At 42.3% G+C, this 20,129-nt stretch overlaps 1 protein-coding gene and 2 long non-coding RNA genes across 3 annotated transcripts; 1 reads left to right on the top strand and 2 right to left on the bottom strand.

Annotated features, from left to right (window-relative positions):
- The first annotated feature begins 85 nt into the window (after positions 1–85).
- Positions 86–19,584, top strand: FKBPL (FKBP prolyl isomerase like). Its single transcript, XM_032212164.1, has 2 exons — positions 86–250; positions 18,436–19,584. Exon 2 carries the CDS (start codon positions 18,468–18,470, stop codon positions 19,422–19,424), a length of 957 nt encoding a protein of 318 aa, XP_032068055.1. The 5' UTR covers positions 86–250; positions 18,436–18,467; the 3' UTR covers positions 19,425–19,584.
- LOC116504921 lies at positions 2,293–3,190 on the bottom strand. The gene is made up of 3 exons (XR_004254868.1): positions 3,080–3,190; positions 2,731–2,823; positions 2,293–2,557 (listed from the first exon to the last, which is right to left on the bottom strand). It is a non-coding gene; the product is annotated as an uncharacterized LOC116504921 (long non-coding RNA).
- On the bottom strand, positions 9,131–10,680 carry LOC116504920. The gene is made up of 3 exons (XR_004254867.1): positions 10,548–10,680; positions 10,227–10,322; positions 9,131–9,387 (listed from the first exon to the last, which is right to left on the bottom strand). It is a non-coding gene; the product is annotated as an uncharacterized LOC116504920 (long non-coding RNA).
- Positions 19,585–20,129: the final 545 nt, after the last annotated feature.

The following is a 20,129-nucleotide window of genomic DNA, read 5'->3' as shown; positions in this document are numbered from 1 at the left end:
AACGGAAGGGTATAGCGGAAGCGCATCGGGAAACGCAAATGCGCATGCGTAGGGCTCGTCATGCGGCAAAGGAGCGCCTCGAGGAGGGCAGTTTATACGGGGGGGGGGGGTGTCAAACGTTGAACGGAAGTGCGCGTGCCTAGGCCAGACGGGTGGTTAGTCGCTTCTCGTCATGCGTTGAATTTTAGCACGACAGACGGATATTGCTTCGGTGTGCGCCAACGAATTCTGTGAGGGTGGGGGGAACCAGGTAAGTTTCATCCCGACCACGTGCATTGGAGTATTTAAACGTGACGCGCGCATGCGTACAAGCTTTTTAAAAAACCCACTAAAGCGGCGCATGCGTCTGCCGCTTCGTTCGCTGTGCTTCTGGGAATTGTAGTTCTTTTTCTTTTGACATTTAACATTTTTATGGTGTTGAGTAGGCTGTTTTACAGGCTATCTTTTAAAAAATCGTGCCGTTCAAAAAGTATACATTCTACTAGTGAGTCATTCTGAGCAAATCCGTAGTTTTAGTATTGTTATCTACAAAATTGAATTAATTAGCATTATTTCTTAATTTCAACTCATTCAGTACTGTAACCAAACCTCACTGATTTACATTGAATAGGTTTTCTGAGAATAAAAATAGACTACCAGTTCCCCCTTCCCTACTTTTGTACTGTTGCAAAATCTAATTGTATGGGCACTGTAATTAACACGTTGATCTATTAAAGAATGGGTAAAATGTTTGTGGATATTCTCAGTCATAGTTGTCTCAAAGGTGCTTTTTCAAAAGGCAACTAGACTTTTTCCCCCCCTAAGGAAGAAATTTAGTTTTTTGATCTTTTTTATCCCCTCACTCTACCTTGGATTGCACAAAATAACAGAAGGCATAAAATGAATTTATCTGCGATCACATGCACAAGCATTAAAAAATGCAAAATAATTAAGATTCCAGCCAATTCCATATTGCTGTTCCTTAAAATATTTAATCCAGGAATATTCTTTCATATTTCTTCATAAATCTGAAAAAAACATGCTGTGACTGGTTTGCGGATCACTTCAAATCACAAATTCCTTCCAAGCATTGTACTCTTTTAAAAGTCTAAAAATTTTTTTTTTGCTCAGTACTAAAATTATCAAACTTTGTAAAGGTTAAAGCTTGATCTTTTTTTTAATACTCAAGTCTTAGCATTCAGTGTTAGGTTAATAGCAAAACCTTCATGGGTTCAGGACAGTTAGATAAAACTGTGTTTTAAAAATGTTTCGAGCAAATTAGAAATGGTATCTATGTAGAAAATCAGCAGCTGCAGAATACAGGAATCCACCTGTGTCTCTATAGGTCTTTCGTATTTTTCTTACATCTTTTTATGAATGTTTTGCTACCCTTTTCCTGGCTGCAATAGTGTACAATATTTTTCCTGTATTTATGTAACAAGCTTCTTTCTTTGGAGAGTATTTTATTGTAGCTGCATGATTTTTTTTAAATGTTGTCTAGTGGGTGAACATGTATTGCCTAACAGGAAAGATAATTTCTCAGTTTGTTACAGCCATATTTATGTATTTACTTCCTTTTGTCAGGTGCTGAGTAGGTGGGATGTTGAATGATTACTATATATTACTAAGCCCTTTATCCCACAAGAATGAGAAAAAGCTTTTTTTTTTGGCTCAAGCTTTTAAAAAGGAACACCCTAAAAGAAAAAGAAGAATCTGCCTAATAACTGAAGATTTTTTGATAGATAACATAATTAAAACACTAAAGCTATGAAAAATATTTTAAAAACAAAAATAAAAAGTTTGCAACAACCTTTGTTGCACTAAATAGAGGAATATATGTTCATGTATATTTGTGTATGTGTAAAAATAATATGCTACTAATAACAGTTTAATAATGCAGATTACAAAAAATAAGAAACATATGCTTCATGAAGATAAAATTCACTGTAATAGTATAAAGCAGCACTTAAAACAAATCTGAATATGAAAACTTTAACAAATTCTAGTAATGTCAGTCCCCCATTTTTAATCAAACCTGACAAATTTCAAGTACTATTAAATAACAAAATAGATCCCTTAAACCTGTGATACTTTTATGCAAGACAGACTTTATCTTCTGAGGGAGAGAAAATGTACAATACTATATTCCACTCCATTACTACAATTTGCCAAATGAAATCTCTGTTCCTCCCAATCTCAATTGCTCCGTATTACTGTCAAAAAGGAATCAATGTGAATTCTATATTGCAAGATCACCCCCTCCCTCATCAGCAGCCAATTACTTTTGGTTAAGCACTCACTCTTTCTTTTACAATGCATGAAATACTTCTTTATTTAAGTTTATTTTCATAGTGGAACAAAGAGAGGAGGACAGAATAAGAGATTCTCAGGTCTGTTCACCTCCTGCATGCGCAGGACTTTGTCAAACAAACCGTCATTATCCGCTTTGCTGCCCTTTTTATTTTATTTCATCCAGACTTTGGTTCCTGAGTCCCATCTTTGGAAGTAGCCGCGGGAGGATATTTTTCGCTGGCAGAGTTAGGAATGGATGGAGACTCTGCAGGCTTTTTGGGGATGCCTACAAGAAAAGATGGCAGTGAGATACATCAGGGCCATCCAACTCCTAGCATAGTCTTTTTTCCCCCCATAGCTCTTCTGCAACTACCACTATTCCCAACCCTTTTCCCCTAAAGAGACTTTTGCCAACCGATCTGAGGGTGCCCATTGGAAAGTGGGGTATCTCTGTCTTACCAGTTCGTCATGTTTTCTTGGAAGCCAACATGCTCCCTGCCATATCCCCATGGCGCAGGAGCGATGCTATTCTGCTAGCCGCATAGCGACAGGCTAAATTGGAAAGGGAAAAAGAAATCAGGAATATCCCCCAAGATCTGGACTATAGGGCCACCTCTGTGTATTTATTTTGGTGGCAACTGATCTCTGGATGCTGTTTGGGGTAAACCTGTTGTTCCTTCCCAGCTTTAGAGATTCATTTTCCCAGCTTTCTGCTTTCATCTTCCAGGTTCCCATGCTTCCCCCTCCTCCAGCCCCAAAGTGATGGCTTGCTTGCTTTTCTTTCCTTTTCTGCAACCCTTTCACCTACCACCAATTATGCGTCACGCCATCTATTTGAAGAAACGGGGAGCCGCTCAGCCTGGATAGCTCCACTTTGTGCGGCAAAAAAATGGCTTTGTCAAAAGATGTAGGGAGGAAGCAGACGCGAAGGGTGGAGAGAAGCATTGTGGGAAGTGTAGTTTTATTCCTGCGGATTCAGATCCGAAGATGGCAAAGCTTTGATTACTGTAAGCGGCAGCCGCCCAGTTTAGCGCTGCTATCTTTAATAATATCGTGTGTGTGAGTGTGTAGTTAATTTTTTTTTTTAAGGAGATTAAAAACTAGCAACTAATATAAAGAAAACAAAGGAAAAGCCAAAGATGCGAAAATAAGGAATAAACTAGTTCTTCAAGTACAATAAATCTTGATCTCATTTTTAAGGTTTTAATTTTGTTCCTCCCTGAAATTCAGTTTAAGTTTAAGACTGGAAAAAAAATTCCGTGTTATTAATATTCTGGCTTTCTCCTTCTATAGATCTTTAGATAATGTAGTTTGTGTGTGTATTTATGCCATATTTCTGGATTTCTTTTCTTCCCCCCATCTACAAGGGTCGATGAGACTAGCCATTATGATTAGCAGCGGTAGTAATTGTTTTCATAGTACATTTAGTTAAAATGGTATTTATTAAATTATTTTCATATAATGTTGGGAGGATGAACAATCTGAAATTTCATGAAGGGTTCAGTGAGTTGAAATTTTGGCACCCCTGATCTATTCTTACTTTTCTCTGCTAGAAAGCCTATATACTACACAGAGCAAATTAAGGCAAGTGACTTCTCCACTCTCAGAATCTCACAAAGTTTTAACAGTGATCCAAGGCTCCTCTCGAGCTAAAAGTATCCTTTAAACCAGGGTGGGTTTCCTTTTCCAGTTAGCAGAGATTTTAATATGGAATCTCCACTTAACCTTGGTTATGTGCTAATGAAGAATGCTTAAACCAAGGGAAATTATGGGGCATGGAAGGGGAATAAAATCAGAAGCATCAGAATTGGAAGAGATTGTGGAGGTCATTTGTTCCAAATACCATTTGGTGCAAAATCTACTAAAGCATTTTGAACAGATGTTTAAAAGCTTCCAGTGAAGGTGATTATCAATTCAAGAGGCAACCTACTGTATTATATTGGTTGATAGATGTTACTGTCAAGAAATTCTTCCTTGTATCCAACCTGAATATGCTTCATCCTGGGCACCCTTTTTTTTGAACTATTGCCATTTGGCAGATGGTACAGGACAATAATAACAAGGACAAATAGGCTTAAAAACAGTTTCTATCCCAGAGCAGTAACTATGTTGAATTCTACTGTATAGTGCAATATTAATGCAGTATCAGGAGTTTTCAATTCAATTGTGAGAAAGTGAAGGACGTGTGTTGTTGTTTTTTAAATAGTTTTCTTATGTATGATGCACACTGAAGATGGAATTTAACTTCATTGTACGAGGTGCAGTGACAATAAAGTAAAACTTCCTAACTTCCTTCCCTGCAGGCTCAACCCATAATCTACTTCTGCCCTTTGTGGCCTCAAAAAAGAGCAAATTTAGTCCCTCCTTTATATAACTCCAAATATCTGAAACTGCTTTGTCACAGAGTCATCAATGCAAAGTCTATTTATTTCTGTGAACTGAATTTCTGTTCCTACTAATACATCCCTAAATAGCATTTACTGTTTTGCAATTGCATGACACTGTTAGCTTGTGATGTACTAGAACTTCCGGATCTTTTAAGAACCATAATTGAGGAAACATAATGCCTTAATGTAAGATTGCATCTGATCATAAGTCTCTTGATAATTATTCTAGTGTGGTTTTGATATTTGTACTCTTAACACAGAAACCGTAGGACGAGAAGCCCTGGAGAAACAGAGTGACTCGCAATAAGAAAGGAAAGCCGACAGTAATCCGCAGTTTTGATACTGTCCCTGTTTCACTCTGCAGTGAATCTATTAAGGAAGGATTAGGGAAGGATTGGAAGAGATGACCGGTGAAATCATTTTGAGGTTGAAAGGCTTCCAGTCTGAAAAGTGCAGACATAATCACTTTATTGGCTGAAAGTAGAGAAGGCTTAGAGTTATAAAAAGGGAAAAGTATCGGGGCGACATCATGCATTGTACTTAGCAAACTTCAACTTAATGATGGTCAAGAAGCAAGGAAGGTCATTTTGTTTTCAAGGTGCTCAAAAATAGATTAAAGCTAGCATGCTGGAGGAATGCAATCCTTGGTTGTATAAACAAGGGCATAGAATCAAAATTACGTGAAGTATTAGTACTGCTTTATAAAGCCTTAGGCCGCACCTGGAGTACCGCATCCAGTTTTGTTCCCCACGTTACAAAAATAGATGTTGAGATTCTGCAAAAAGTGCAGAGAAGAGCAACTAAGACGATTAAAGGCCTGGAGACTAAACCATATATGAAGAACAGGATTAGGGGGTAACATGATAGCAGTACTCCAGTATTTGAGAGATTGCCACAAAGATGGGGTCAACTTATTTACCAATGCACCTGTAGGCTGGATAAGAAACAATGGATGGAAACGAATCAAGGAGAGAAGCAGCAGGCAATTAAGCTTAAAATTAAACACTGAAGAACAATTAACTAATGGAACAGCTTTGCCTTCAGAAGTTGTGGGTGTTTCATCGTTGGAGGTTTTTAAGAAGAGGCTGGATTATCACTTGTATGAAATGATATAGGACACTAATGGCTAACCTTTTTGTCATCACTTGTTGAAAGGGTGCGCATGTTCACCACAGTATGTGTGTGCCCACACCCATAATGCCATGCATGCACAACACCCCCCATGCTTCCTCTGCCCCCCACGCATGCATGTGCTACACCCCCCCATGGCCCATTTTGGGCCTAGCCAGGCCTCCCTGCAGCCTCCCTCCACGAGGCGTGGGGGGCATGTTGCATGCCCACACTCCCCTGCCCCCCCGCCTGCATATGCGCGTGCAACCCCTCACACATGCGCATGTGTCTCCTACATGTGTCCCGGGCCTCGTGCATGCGCAGCACTCAAAAATCAACTGGCCAGCAGGAATAGGAATAGGAATAGGAATAAGTTTATTTATAGGCCGCCCTTTTCCCTGAGGGGACTCAGGGCGGCTAACAACTTATGGGGAGGGGGATACAAACAGTAACATATAACATAACACATAATTAAAAAGTAAACAACATTCATTCAACATTCGGGTGAGGGCGGATCAAATCTTTACCCCCAGGCCTGGCGGGATAGCCAGTTCTTGAGGACTGCGCGGAAGGTCTGAAGGGTGGTGAGGGTACGAATCTCCACGGGGAGATCGTTCCAGAGGGTCGGAGCTGCCACTGAAAAGGCTCTCCTCCGCGTAGTAGCCAGCCGGCACTGGCTGGCAGATGGCACTCGGAGGAGGCCTAATCTATGAGATCTAATCGGTCTCGAGGAGGTAATCGGCAGGAGGCGGTCTCCCAAGTACCCAGATCCACTACCATGAAGGGCTTTATAGGTGGTAAGAAGCACCTTGAAGCGCACACGGAGATCAACAGGTAGCCAGCGCAGCTCGCGGAGGATAGGTGTTATGTGGGTGAACCGAGGTGCACCCACAATCACTCTCGCGGCCCCAGGAGGCGCACACACATGGGTGGTTCAGCTGAACTGGGGTGACGGCTCATGTGTCTGCTGCAGAGAGGGCTCCACCTGCCACCTTTGTATGGCATGTGTGCCAAAGGTTCACCATCACAGATATAGGATCTCCTGCTTGAATAGGGGGCTGGACTAGAAGACCTCCAAGGTCCCTTCCAGCTCTGTTCTGACTGATTGAATAAAAAGGTTAATTCTACCGTAGGAAGGAGGAAAATGACAGATTTAGGTCTGTACTTAATAAGTACAGCTAGTCTTTGATTTGCAATCTCAATTGGGACCAACGTTTTCATTGCTAAGTGAGGATCTTTGTTAAGTGAGTCGCACCCTATTTTATGAACCTTTTTTTGCCAAGGTTGTTAAACAATTCACTGCAGTTGTTATTAAGCACGCAGTCATTAAGCAAAATCAGCTCCCCCACCCCTCAATTGACTTTGCTTGTTGAAAAGTGGTTGCTGTAACTATCGTAAATACATCCTGGTTGCCAATTGTCTGAATATTGAACACATGACCACAGGGACTTTGCAACCATCTCAGTATCTGGCTCACAACAGAACCTTTGGTGGGCTCAGTTAAATTCGATATTTTAAATAAATTAAGAGTTAGGTATGCTGAAGATCAGTAACTGCAGGATTCAGGAATCCATTGTGTCTATACAATGCTTAACAGAAAGAAGGACTAGGGGAGACATGATAGCAGTGTTCCAATATCTCAGGGGTTGCCACAAAGAAGAGGGAGTCAAACTATTATCCAAAGCACCTGAGGGCGAAACAAGAAGCAATGGGTGGAAACTAATCAAGGAGAGAAGCAACTTAGAACTAAGGAGGAATTTCCTGTTAGAACAATTAATCAGTGGAACAACTTGCCTCCAGAAGTTGTGAATGCCCCAGCACTGGTAGTCTTTAAGAAGATGTTGGATAGCCATTTGTCTGGAACGGTATAGGGTTTCCTACCTAGACTGGGGGTTGGACTAGAAGACCTCCAAGGTCCCTTCCAACTCTGCTATTGTGTGGTATGGTATGGTATGGTATGGTATGGTATGGTATGGTATGGTATGGTATACGTAAGACTTCAAGCTATCACTCTTCCATCCATTTATGTAATGAAATCTGAATTTATGTAACAATTTTCTTTAATAGCAGGCTGTATTTTATTATATATACATGAATTTTTAAAAATGTGGTATAGTGGGTGAGCAATGTATTGCCTAACAGGAAAAATATACGGTAAATAGTTTCTCATATTTATCCCAAAGGTGCTTTTTCAAGAGGCAACTTGACTTTTTGGTTTTTGTTTGAAGACATTTCACTTCTCATCCAAGAAGGTTCTTCAGTTTCTCATATTGTTTTAGTCATATTGATCTATTTACGTCCTTTCCTCGGGTACTGAGTAGGTGGGATGTTGAATGATTACTGTATATTATTAAGATCTTTACCCCAGAGCAATAAGAAACAGCTTTTTTTTTTACTTAAGCATTTAAAAAGGAACATTTTAAAAGGAAAGATCTGCCTAGTAGTAACCCAGGATTTTTGGATGGGAAACAACATGTCAAACACTGTTTAGTAAAACATGTTAAAAAGAAAACAGTATGACAAAATTGCAACAAAATTGTTAAAGGAGAATTCTGCTGTATTGTTTTTCTGCCCTTTTTTTCCTCTTTGTCCTAGGACAGGGGTCACCAACCCGCGTCTCTAGAGCCGCATATGGCTCTTTCATCCCTCTACTATGGCTCCCTGTGGCCCGTCGGATCCACAATTGATAGGGCTTTCGGTTAGGGCAGGTAGAGGAAAAAGGATGCCGTACTAGGCGGAGACTCTATGGTGGGGGAACCATAGAGAATTGAATTGTGGGCTTCTGGTTAGGACCTTTGTGGCTCTTTGAGTGCTTAAGGTTGCTGACCCCTGTCCTGGGGCATTAAATTGATGGAGGACTGGACTGTATATGTAAAAAAAGGACAATATGCCATTAATATATAACAGGTTATTAAATAAGTCAAATAAATAACAAAAATAGCATAAATGTGCGGCATAATGTAGATTAAGTTCATTGTAACAGCATTTAAAACCTTTAAAACAAAAATGAATATGAAAACTTTAAGAATCTTTAGTATATGTCAGTCTGTCTCTATTTTTTCAAGCTTGCTTGGTAAATCTTTCTTATTAAATAAGAAAGTAGATCTCTTAAACTTGTAATTCTTTTTTTGCAAAAACCCTAACAACCTTTTTAATTTTCCGAGGGAGAGAAACGGAGGTAGTGTATTGTATTTCCATTCCATCACCGCAATTTGCCGAGCCCTATCTCTGAAACTACCAATCTCGGATTGCTTCGTTTTACTGTCAAAAAGAAATCATCAATGTGAATTCTACATTGCAAGATCACCCCCTGCCCCCCATCAGCGACTAAATCACCTTTTGTAAACACTCTTTCAAAAAAATGCATGGAACACTTCTTTATTGAAATTTATTTTCATCGTGGAACAACGAGAGGAGGACAGATTCTCAGGTCTGTTCACTTCCTGCATCCACAGGATTTTGTCAAACAAACCGTCATTTTCCGCTCTGCTGTCCGTTTTTATTTTACTTCATCAGGAGTTTGGTTCCTGGGTTCTGACTTCCGAAGTAGCCGCGAGAGGACATTTTTCGCTGGCTGAGCAAGGAATGCATTCAGACCCTCCTGGCTTTTTTGGGATACCTGCAAAAGGGGGAAAAAATAGCTGTGAGATACATCAGGGCAAGAGTTGGAATGCTCCCAGTTCAGCCGAACCGGTGGTGGAATTGCGGCCTAGGTCGCAAACTGGCAGCTACCCAGGCTCGCCATGAATGGTGGGATTCAGCCGGTTCGCACCTATTTGGGATAACCGATTGTTAACTTTCTAAGCAGTTCAGAGAACCGATTGTTGGAAGAAATCCCTTTTTGTTCCCCCCCCCCCCACTTCACAGGACTAATCCTTGTGGGTGTGGGGACAAGATCATGGACTTTCAACTGAGTGGGAAACCCAGGAAGCTTTCAGAAGGCAGGAAGGAAACATTCTGATGTTGTTTCTAGCCTAATCTTTATTGCCCTGTTTACAGAAACTGCCTCTCCGGTTAACCCTTATTACATTGTAACAGCTAAGCTGAAGTGCCCATCGATATGAGTGATGTTGAGTTGGCCATGCCCACCAGGTCACATGACCACTGATCCATGCCTACCCAGCTGGTCATTAGGACAGAGAACCGGTTGTTACATTATTTGAATCCCACCACTGCTCGCCACGCTCCCGAACCAGTTCCCCAATCTCTTATGCAGTTGCCGGCATGTTTCTGTGCATGCACAGAATTATATTTAGTCAACTGTGCATGCGCCAGTAACACGCAGCCGCAAAGTCCACACGTAGTGAAACGATCCCGACCGGTATAGGAACCCACCCCTGATGAGAGCCATCCAGCTCCTAGCCTAGTATTTTTTTTCTTTTTTCTTGAACCCTTTTCCCCCCAAGGATGCCAACCGACTGAAGCTGGCCATTGGGAGAGAGGGTATCTCTGTCTCACCAGCTGGAGTTGTCCGGTTCTTGCAAGCCAACATGGTCTCTGCCCCATCCTCCTGGCGCAGGAACAATGTTATTTTCCTAGCCACATAACGGCAGGCTGAATTGGAAAGAGGAAAAAATAAAATCAGGAATATGTTCCGAGATCTGGATCATCCAAACATTAGTTGGTTTGGGGAGTTTGATTTCCAAAGGCTCCTTAGGTTAAACCCATGCCTTGCCAGCTTTCTGCTCTTACCAGGGTCCCCTGCTCCTCCCCCCCCCCAACCACCCCAGAAAGCAAATGCTGCCCCTCTTTTTTTTCCTTTTGCAACTCTTCACCTACCACCAATTATGAGTCACACCATCTTCTTGAATAATCGGAGCTCTGGTCAGCCTGAAAAGCTCTGCTCTGGGCGTCAGAAATGGCTTTGTCAAAAGGAAAGGAGGAAGCATATGTGGAGGATGGACAGAAGCATTGTGGGAGATGTAGTTTTATGATCCCTGCAGCTTCAGTTCCAGAGATGACACACTTTGATTATTATAGGCAGCAGCCTCACCCAGCCTGGTGCTTTTGTGTTTAATAACATTATGCTAATTATGCATATGATTTTTTTTAAATTAAAAGGTTAAACACTAACAAGAATGAATATAAAATAAGGGTTGAAAAGAAAGAAAACAAAACTATGCATGCAAAAATAAAGAATAGAAGCAGTTCATTCTTCAAATATAACAAATCTTGACCTCATCTGCAAGATTTTGAATTTTGCTGCTTCCTGGAATTCATGCCATTGCACCCCAGTTTAAGATGGGAAAAAGTTTGTATATTAGGAAAGTTCTGACTTTTCCTTTCTACGGCGGTTTTTTAAAACCTCCTGACAAGCAAAAACAATGGGAAAGCCAGATTCACTTAACAAACCTGTTGCTAACTTAACCACTGCAGCGATTCACTTAACAACTGTGGCAAGAAAGGTTGTAAGATGGGGCAAAACTCACTAAACAACTTAGCAATGGAAATTTGGGGCTCGATTGTAGTGGTATGTCAAGGACTGCTTCTATGGAATTACCTTGGTTTCCTTTTTTTATTTTTCTCTTTCACAAATATACACTCTTACAATTACTATTCACATTTATCTATTCATCATTAATCTTTATCATTATTTTCTTACAAATATATGGAATACATTTTGTCATTTTCTTGTCACCCCATGCCTCCATCTTATTTTGCAACAACCTTGCTCCTATCTTCTCAACCTCCCTTCTCTGCCTTATTCTTTCCACCTCTCCTTCCTCTTTTCTTCTTCCCCTCTCTTTCCTCCCCTCCTCCTCTCTTCTCCTCCTTCTTACCCTCTCTGCTACTCTTAATTCCCCTCTCAAACTTCTTCTGCTTTATCCTTTCTTCCTTTCCCTCCTCATCCTTCCTCCTTTCCATTGTTGCCCTTGCTTATTTACTTTCTCTGATGGGTTCTCGGGTTGGCATTTCAGCAATCCCAACTTTATATTTTCATACAAATAATTTTCTCTGTTACATTTTATTTCTAATAATAATTCCACTTGTATAATTTTCTAATTTGTATACTTGCATTTTAATACTTTCCTACCCCCCCCCCCAATTTAATAATGTGTCTTCTGAGTTATTTGTTTTATTGTTCCTTTCTGTTTATATATTTGTATCTCTTTTCTAACCAATCATAAAATTGCTCCCATGTCCTGTAGTACACTGATTCCTCTTTGCCCTTTATTCTCAGTGTCAACCTGTTTATTTCAAATTACCTTGGTTTCCTGCTAACCAGAAACAAGAATGCTTAACCCATGGAGCATGGCTGTAGGGGAGTAAAATCAGCATCAGAAATGGAAGGGACCTTGCTCCAAATACTTTTCAGTGCAAGATCTTCTAAAGTGTTTTGAACAGACCTTTAGAGGCTTCCAGTGAAGGTGACTATATACCAGTTCAAGAGGCAACCTATTTACAGTGCTTCTCAACCTAGGCTGCTTTCGGATGGGTGCACTTCAACTCGAGCCAGCTGGTTCAGGAATTCTGGGAGTTGAAGTCCACCCACCTGCTATATTCCATTGGTTGACAAGTCTTACATCAGGAAATTCTTTCTCTTATCCAACCTGAATCTGCTTCCCTGCAGTCCCAACCTATGTTCTATTCCTGCTTTCTGTGGCCAAAGAAAGGACATTTAGTCCCTCCTTTATATGACAAGAACTCTTCAAATATCTCAAGACTGCTTTGTCACAGACTTCCATGCACAGCCTATTTATTTCTGTGCCCCGCACTTCTGTTCCTGTTAATACACCCCCAAAATAGCATTTATCTTTTGCAACTGCATTGCACTGTTGGTTGATGTTTAACCTGTGATCTGCTAGGACATCCAGATCTTTTACGAACCACAACTGAAGAAACATAATGCTTTATTTAACTCAGGGGTAGTCAACCTTTTTATACCTACCGCCCACTTTTGTATCTCTGTTAGTAGTAAAATTTTCTAACCATCCATCGGTTCCACAGTAATGGTGATTTTATGAAAACCTAATGAAAATGTTTTTAAATAATGCTGTGACATTTTTTTTAAAAGCCAATTAAATTTTAAAAAAGGAAAATGCTTCAGTATCGGACAAAACCCCTACCGCCCACCATGAAAGCTGGATTGACCACTAGTGGGCAGTAGGGACCAGGTTGACTACCACTGATTTAACTTAAGGTTGCATCAGATTAGTAGTCTCCTGCTAATTATTCTAGCTTTGATTGATATTGATACTCTAACATGGAAACCATTGCACGTAGGATGAACAGTTCCTAGAGCAGGGGTATCAAACTCGATTTAATTAAGGGCTGCATCAGGGTTGTATTTGACCTCGGGGTCTGTGGCCGGGGTGGGCGTGGCCAGCTCGACATCATTCGTTGAGGCACCATTTTTGGCCTCAATGACCTCCTACAGGTCTCTGCCAGTGAAAATAGAGCCTGGGGGGGCTGTGGGCAGCCCGCCCAGGCTCAATTTTCAGACTGAAGGTCTCCTGAAGCCCTCTGCCAGCCGTCTCCCCGAGCTTAGTTTTAGCTGGCAGAGAGCTGCAGGAGGCCTTTGTGGCTGAAAACGGAGCCTGGGCAGACTGCGTGCAGCCCTCCCCGCTCCCCCCCGACTCTGTTTTCTATGGGCAGAAGCAGTGTGGGCCTCTTGTTTCCAGGGCAGACCTGTAGGCCCAATCTAAGAACCCCATGGGCCAGATCCAGTATGTAAGCCTTGTGTTTGACACATCTGTCCTAGAGAAACAGTGTAACTCATAATGAGAAAGGAATGAGAGAGAAATCTGTTGTGGCCCAGCAGGAGCCGTTGGAGCTGCCACCAGATTCCAACAGCGAGGAGCCCTGTGAGTCGGCTTTGGAGGATGTGGAGGACCCTGGATAGGGTTCCGACTCCGAGCAGGGCGCAGAGAGGCTGGTTGGCCTGAGCCTTGGACCAGTGGGGAGGAGACAAGGGAGTGTGATCCAGATATGTCAGCAATGGGGAGGAGCCAAGGGAGTTGTTCCTAGATGCCCAGCACCGGAGAGCTAATAGACGTAAGGAACAATTACGCAATTACAGGAGGTAATTGCACTCAGCTGGTGGTAATTAGGCTCCTCTCCAGACTATTAAAGGAATGCTTGTGCACACGCCCCTTTTGCAGAAGTCAACGCATTGACTAAAAGTTGGAGAACAGTATTGTGAGCCTGGCAGGCTGGATTGCTGCCACGGCTTATCTGTGTTGGATTGCTGCCAAGGCTTATCTGTGCCGGTTTGCTGCCAAGGACCTGTCTGTCTGTTAATAAATTCTGTAAAGTATCTTCGACTCGGAGTGTGTTGGTGTGGGACGAGGGGGGTCAGAACAGAAATCCATACTTTCCACTTTGTATTATAAATTTCAGAATAACAGAGTTGGGAGGGAACTTGGAGATCTTCTAGTCCAACCCCTTGTACAAGCAGGAGACCCTATACCATTTCAGAGAAGGGGCGTCTCAAGAGCCTCCAATGATGGAGCACCCACAACTTCTGAAGGCAAGGCGTTCCACTGGTTGATTGTTCTCACTGTCAGGAAATTTCCCCTTAGTTCTAGATTGCTTCTCTCCTTGATTAGTTTCCATCATTAAACAGACTTATTAAACATAAATCATTAAACAGAGACATTTTTCTCTGTTTAACATCCACAGCGAATCTATTATGGCAAGATTAAGGAAGGATTGGAAGAGATGACCGCTGAAATCATATTGCTTCCAGTCTGAAATGTGCAGACATAATCACTTTGCTGACTGAAAGTAGAGAAGGCTTAACGGCTTAGAAGACTTTCTCTTACAAAAAGAGAAAGAGAACAGAAGCGGGACAATTTCATCCTCTGTACTTTAGTGAATTTCAAAATTGATGACGGTGAAGAAAGGTCATTTTGATGTATGCAGCTCAAATATAGGTAAATCTAAAAAGTGTGCTGGGAAAATACAAAGATTAAGCCTAGGGAGGAAGGAAATGGTAAATTTAGGCAATAGGTAGGGGTAGTCCTCGACTTACAGACGCAATCGGGAGCAGAATTTACATTGCGAAGTGAAATGGTTGTTTAGTGAGTTGCACCCTGTCTTATGCAGTTGTTAAACAAATCACTGAAGTTAATTGAATCGCACAGTCATTAAACAAGTCCAACTTCCCCCATTGACTTTACTAATTAGAAGCAAGCTAAAAAAATTAAAAATGGTGATTAAGGGACTTCAGGATACTGCAGGTGGTGTAAATGGATTCCAGTTGCCAAGTGCTTGAATTTTGTTCATGTGACTGTGGGGATGTTGTGACAGTTTTAAATGTGAGGACTGGTCATAAATAATGTTTTTCGTTGTAACTTCAAACAGTTACAAAATGAATAGTTATAAACCAAGGACTACCGGTACAGTATATTCCAACTCCTAAATCAACTGCACATAAGAAGACTATTGACAACTATAACCTTGTGCTGTCAATTTTTTCTTGATTTTATTTTACAATCACCTTGAGAAAATTCTTGTGCATAAATATTGTAAGCATCTAAATAAAATACATAATAAGTTGATACCTGGGGGGAAGACTTTAGAAAGGACAAAGGCAGCATTCAGTCTGAGTGTCAACTCTGACAGAGGTAGTTTTGAACAGCTGTCAGCTGAGCTCTGGGAAAGGTTTCTTCTAAAGATGGCATGAAATTATTTAATTTCATATTCAGGCAGATACGATACATCTAACAAACAAAAATAAAATATGTAATAGAGAATATAGTGTAATTAGAAAAAGGTTGTCCCATCCCTATGAAAATTGAAGATCAATTAACCAATCTAACCTGTTTGAGCTATGCAATATATTTACTTAAATATATTTATAAATGTGTGTATGTACACCTGTATGTTCACAAATGTTGAGAGAGAGAGAAGAGATAGATGGATGGATGGATGGATGATAGGTAGGTAGGTAGGTAGGTAGGTAGATAGATGGATGATAGATAGATAGATAGATAGATAGATAGATAGATAGATAGATAGATAGATAGATAGATAGATAGATATGGATGCATGGATGGATGGATGCATGGATGGAGATAGAGATGATATATATATAGAGAGAAATTATAGAGACAGACAGACAATAGTAAGAATCCATTATTTATTCCTGGATGAAATAAACATTGACTGTTATCTTAAGACAATGATCAGGAAGCTGAAATTCATATACTCTGGTTTCTCTTCAGATCGTATAAATCTTTCGCCTTTTCATATACTTTGTGGGTTTGATGTGAGTAGATGAAGGACAAGAAAAATTGCTGTTCTTTGTCAAGGTTGAGTAGAAAAAAAGGATAGAGGAAAAGAGATGGCTGGAAGGTCCTTGAAAGAGTTACAGATCATCACTGAAGATGGGTTGAAATTGTGAAGAAGCTCCTTGTTTAGATCAGGTTCAGTCCCAACACTTAACATCTTACATCTACTTAACTACTCAAGCTCTGTTACCTTCATCAGACCTTTCTCCTGGATAACAATGCCTCTGAATTCAAACAAATCACAAAAAGATGGGTATCTCAAGGACTTTTTGAACTCATCTATCAAAGCCATGCTCTCTTAAGAGTCATTGCTGGACCCCTTGGTCAGAAGCTCCCTAGTGAGCTTTCAGGATCAAGAGAAGATAAATGATGGAGGAATCTTCAAAAGGAGGGAGGAGAGGGAAAGATCAGAAAGGGTTTCCCTCTTTCCTGCCCGCCTGCCTGCCTCTAACCTGTCTTCTTTTGAGGGACAGTCTCAACATACAATAGTTGCTAGGACAGGTGGTTGCTGAGGAAATGACGTTTCAGGGAGAAAGAAGTGGTGGGGGAGATGGAATGAAATTAGAGAACGTAACGGAGCCAGAAGCTAAATTGCACTCCCCCGCCCCCCCCCAATGTCTCGCCATGGCAATCTTCTCCATCCTGCGCTGAGAACGGGGACCGAGAATAAGCCTAAAAGAACGGAGATGTGACGGTAAATCTTAGTGGTGGGTGGACAGTGGGATTCAGGGTTTCACACACTCAGTGCCATCGGTGTAGGAGTGATCTGTTGGAAAAGCACATGCAAGGCAAGTGGGCAGAGGATGAATGGGAACTGTCTTTTACTGGGTGTGTAAAATGTCTGTGTGTATGATGTAGAAAAGACAGAGAAGATAAGCTGAAAACTAGCTACTAAATGCCAATATTATGAAGCCATTGATGAGTGTGATCTTGTTGAAGGAGGATCTTTTGGGGGGGATTTTTGATTGCCTGGGAGAAACTGCAGCAAATGTTAACAGACCCCACAAATGCTTTAATAAAATGGAGAAGACAAGCAGAGAACCCCATAAAGACCATATTTCTGTACTATTGCTAGAGTATTTTTTTTCCTTTTATAATCTATTCGGAGGCTTATATCATTTTGGGTTTTCTTCAAATCAATTGTTATGATTTATGCTACTGTTATTCCTGTTTTAACAGGCATGGCCCAGATGATGAGAATGGTTTCATAGTTTTGAGATTGAAATTTTACCTTAAGATGGGGTTTAGGGGGGAAAAAACGGTTCACTGACAAAAGAGCGAGCGACAAAAGCGTGCTCGACGAAACCGCGGTGACAAAACTGCGAGTTCTAAACCGCGCCGCGAATGAGCGCTGAAGCGCGCCGACAACAGCGTGCCAACAGAAGCACGCTCTAAACCTAACCCTAAACCTAACCCTAAACCTGACCCTGACCCTAACCCTTACCTTAACTTAAATCGCGCTTCTGTCGGCGCGCTGTTGTCGGCGCGTTGATGACATCGCGGTTTTAGCGCCACGGTTTTGTTGGCGCGCTTTTGTCGTGCGCACATTTGTTGGGTCACAGGAAAAAACTACTGGGTTTGTATCCAACCTTCTAGCCAACAAATTACTTTGGTTTGATTCTCCCAGTATACAAATTTATAATGTGGTTTGTTTTGTTCTGGTATAATGTTGTGTAAATGTAACTCTGGCAATTCATGAACCATATTTTCTGGCTTTTACAAATCCAGTTGGTTTATTCCACAAACCATGGTTTAGTTAGTATTATACAAAGGATTGAGTCACAGGAGGATTAAGGTTGTTGTAAAGGTTGCAAGGAATGCAATTTCTATCTGTCAACTTCTACGTGTTAATTCCTGATAGTGAGAACTATTAATGAGTGAAACAATTTGCCTCCGGAAGTTGTATTTGCTCCATCCCTGGAGGTTTTTAAGAAGAGATTGAACAGCCATTTGTTCAAAATGGAATAGGACCGTGATTGTGAACCTATGGTGTCACAGGTAGCACATGGAGCCATATCTGCCAACTGATTTTTGGCCTTCCAAAAATCAGGAAAGCCTCCGGAGCCTGGGAAGAGCGAAAACGACCTCCCCCGGCCCCACGGAGGAAATACCAAGCTCAGCTTGGAGGTGAGGAGTGCAACGCATGTGAAGGGGGAGCGTAGGGTGGTGGGGGTTGTGTGCGCATGTGCATGTAGGGGTGCGCTTTGGATTATGGGTGCCGGCACCCGCACGCGCTATTGTGTGCGCGTCCTTGCTTTTTTGGCACTCAACAACAAAAAGGTTAGCCATCACTAGTATAGGAACTCCTAGAGCAGGGGTGGGTTGGACCAAAAGACCTTCAGGATCCTTTCCAACTCTGTTATTCTCTCCAAGTTTTTCTTAGCAATTCAACATTAGAATAACCCCCCATTTTCTCTCTTGATGGGACCCAGGACTTTCGCATCACTCGACGTGGAACCTCAGGATGGAGCCGAAAGGGGTGGCAAGCTCAGAGAAAGCTTGTCTGAAGAGCCAGACTGCTGGAGAACGGGAAGCAGGCAAGAAGCCGGACCAGAGAACCCCCATCTGTGACAAAAACATCCAAGATGCTGGAAAAAAGGACCTTGGGGACAAGGTAAAAGAGAACCCACCGCTTCCCATCCAGTCCCAGCCAGGGGTCTGCTGGCCTTGCCCAGATGGCACCTTTATCAAGCTGATCCTCGCGGCCGGGACAGGTTTAGATAAACCGAAGGAAGGGTCCATCTGCCAAGTCTTCATCGAGGCCAGTCACGAAGGGCCCTTGAGCTACCCGTCCTCGAGGTGGGCCGAAGTGGAGCTGGGTGGGGGTGACGCCGAATGGGACGGTGTGGTGGACCGTGGTTTGGAAACCATGCTGGCAGGGGAGCAGGCTGAGCTGAGGTTGTCAGAGGGCTGCACCATCGCCGTCCAGTTGGCGAGCTTCACGGAGGCCAAGGACTCTTGGGAGATGAGCGCAAGCGAGAAGTGGGACTTGGTCCTTAGCAACAAAGACCGCGGCAGTGAGCTATACAGGGCGGGGGCCATTGCTGCGGCTGCCAGGCGCTACGCTAGGGCCTTACACTTGCTTGTGGTGGCTGCTCCACCCCCGGATTATGACCAGATCAAGGCGGAGCTTCACACTAACTTGGCCGCCTGTCAGCTACGGTTACACCAGCCGGCCAACGCCGCTCAAAACTGCTCCAAGACTCTTGCGCTCCAACCGGCCAACCCCAAGGCCTTGTTTCGTCGCGGCTTGGCCTATGATGCGATGAACGATCTGGAGGGGGCGGCGCAAGACCTCAAGGGGGTTTTGCAAGTAGAGCCAGGAAACCGAGCAGCTCGCCGGGAATTAGAAAGGGTTACTGAGAGGATCCGGGCCCGGGATGCTAGGCTGGCTCAAGCCATGCAGAAAATGTTTGCTTGAATAAAACTGTTTGACTGTGTCAGCATTTGGGAGTCGCATTTTCATTGTGATTCAGCGGAGCAAGCGGAAAGAGGAGCTGGTGCTTGACAATATGAGCCGCAGTGGTGCAGTGGTTGGAACGTAGTATTGCAGGCTAACTCCACTGACTGCTGGGAGTTCGATCCTGACCTGCTCAAGGTTGACTCAGCCTTCCATCCTTCTGAGGTCGGTAAAATGAGGACCTGGATTGTTGCGGGCAATAGGCTGACTCTTTAAAAGCCCCCAGAGAGGGCTGTAAAGCACTACAAAGCGGTATATAAGTCTTAAGTGCTATTGCTGCAAAATTTAATGGCTGGACAGGATGATCCTTTGGTGTCTTTGCCTCAAATCAAACACCATTTGCCTTTATCACTCCGACTTTATTACCTACAGAAAAAATAAGACTGAATATGGGTAGTCCTCGACTTATGACCACAACAGAGCCCAACATTTAGATTGCTAAGTGAAGCATTTGTTAACTGAGTTTTGCCCCACTTTACGACTTTTCTTGCCAAGTGAATCATTGCAATTGTTTGTAAACACGATTAAGTGAATCTGGCTTCCCTATTTTGGTCACAAAAGCTGATCACATGACCCCAGGGCACTGCAGCCGTCATAAATATGAACCAGTTGCAAGCGTCCCAATTTTGATCAGGTGACCATGGGGATATTGCAACGGTCATTAAG

Source organism: Thamnophis elegans, chromosome 2 (assembly GCF_009769535.1).
Source record: "Thamnophis elegans isolate rThaEle1 chromosome 2, rThaEle1.pri, whole genome shotgun sequence".
In the NCBI taxonomy this organism is placed as follows: domain Eukaryota; kingdom Metazoa; phylum Chordata; class Lepidosauria; order Squamata; family Colubridae; genus Thamnophis; species Thamnophis elegans.
The sequence above is the reverse complement of the archived record's forward strand: the minus strand, read 5'-3'. Positions and strand labels throughout refer to the sequence as shown.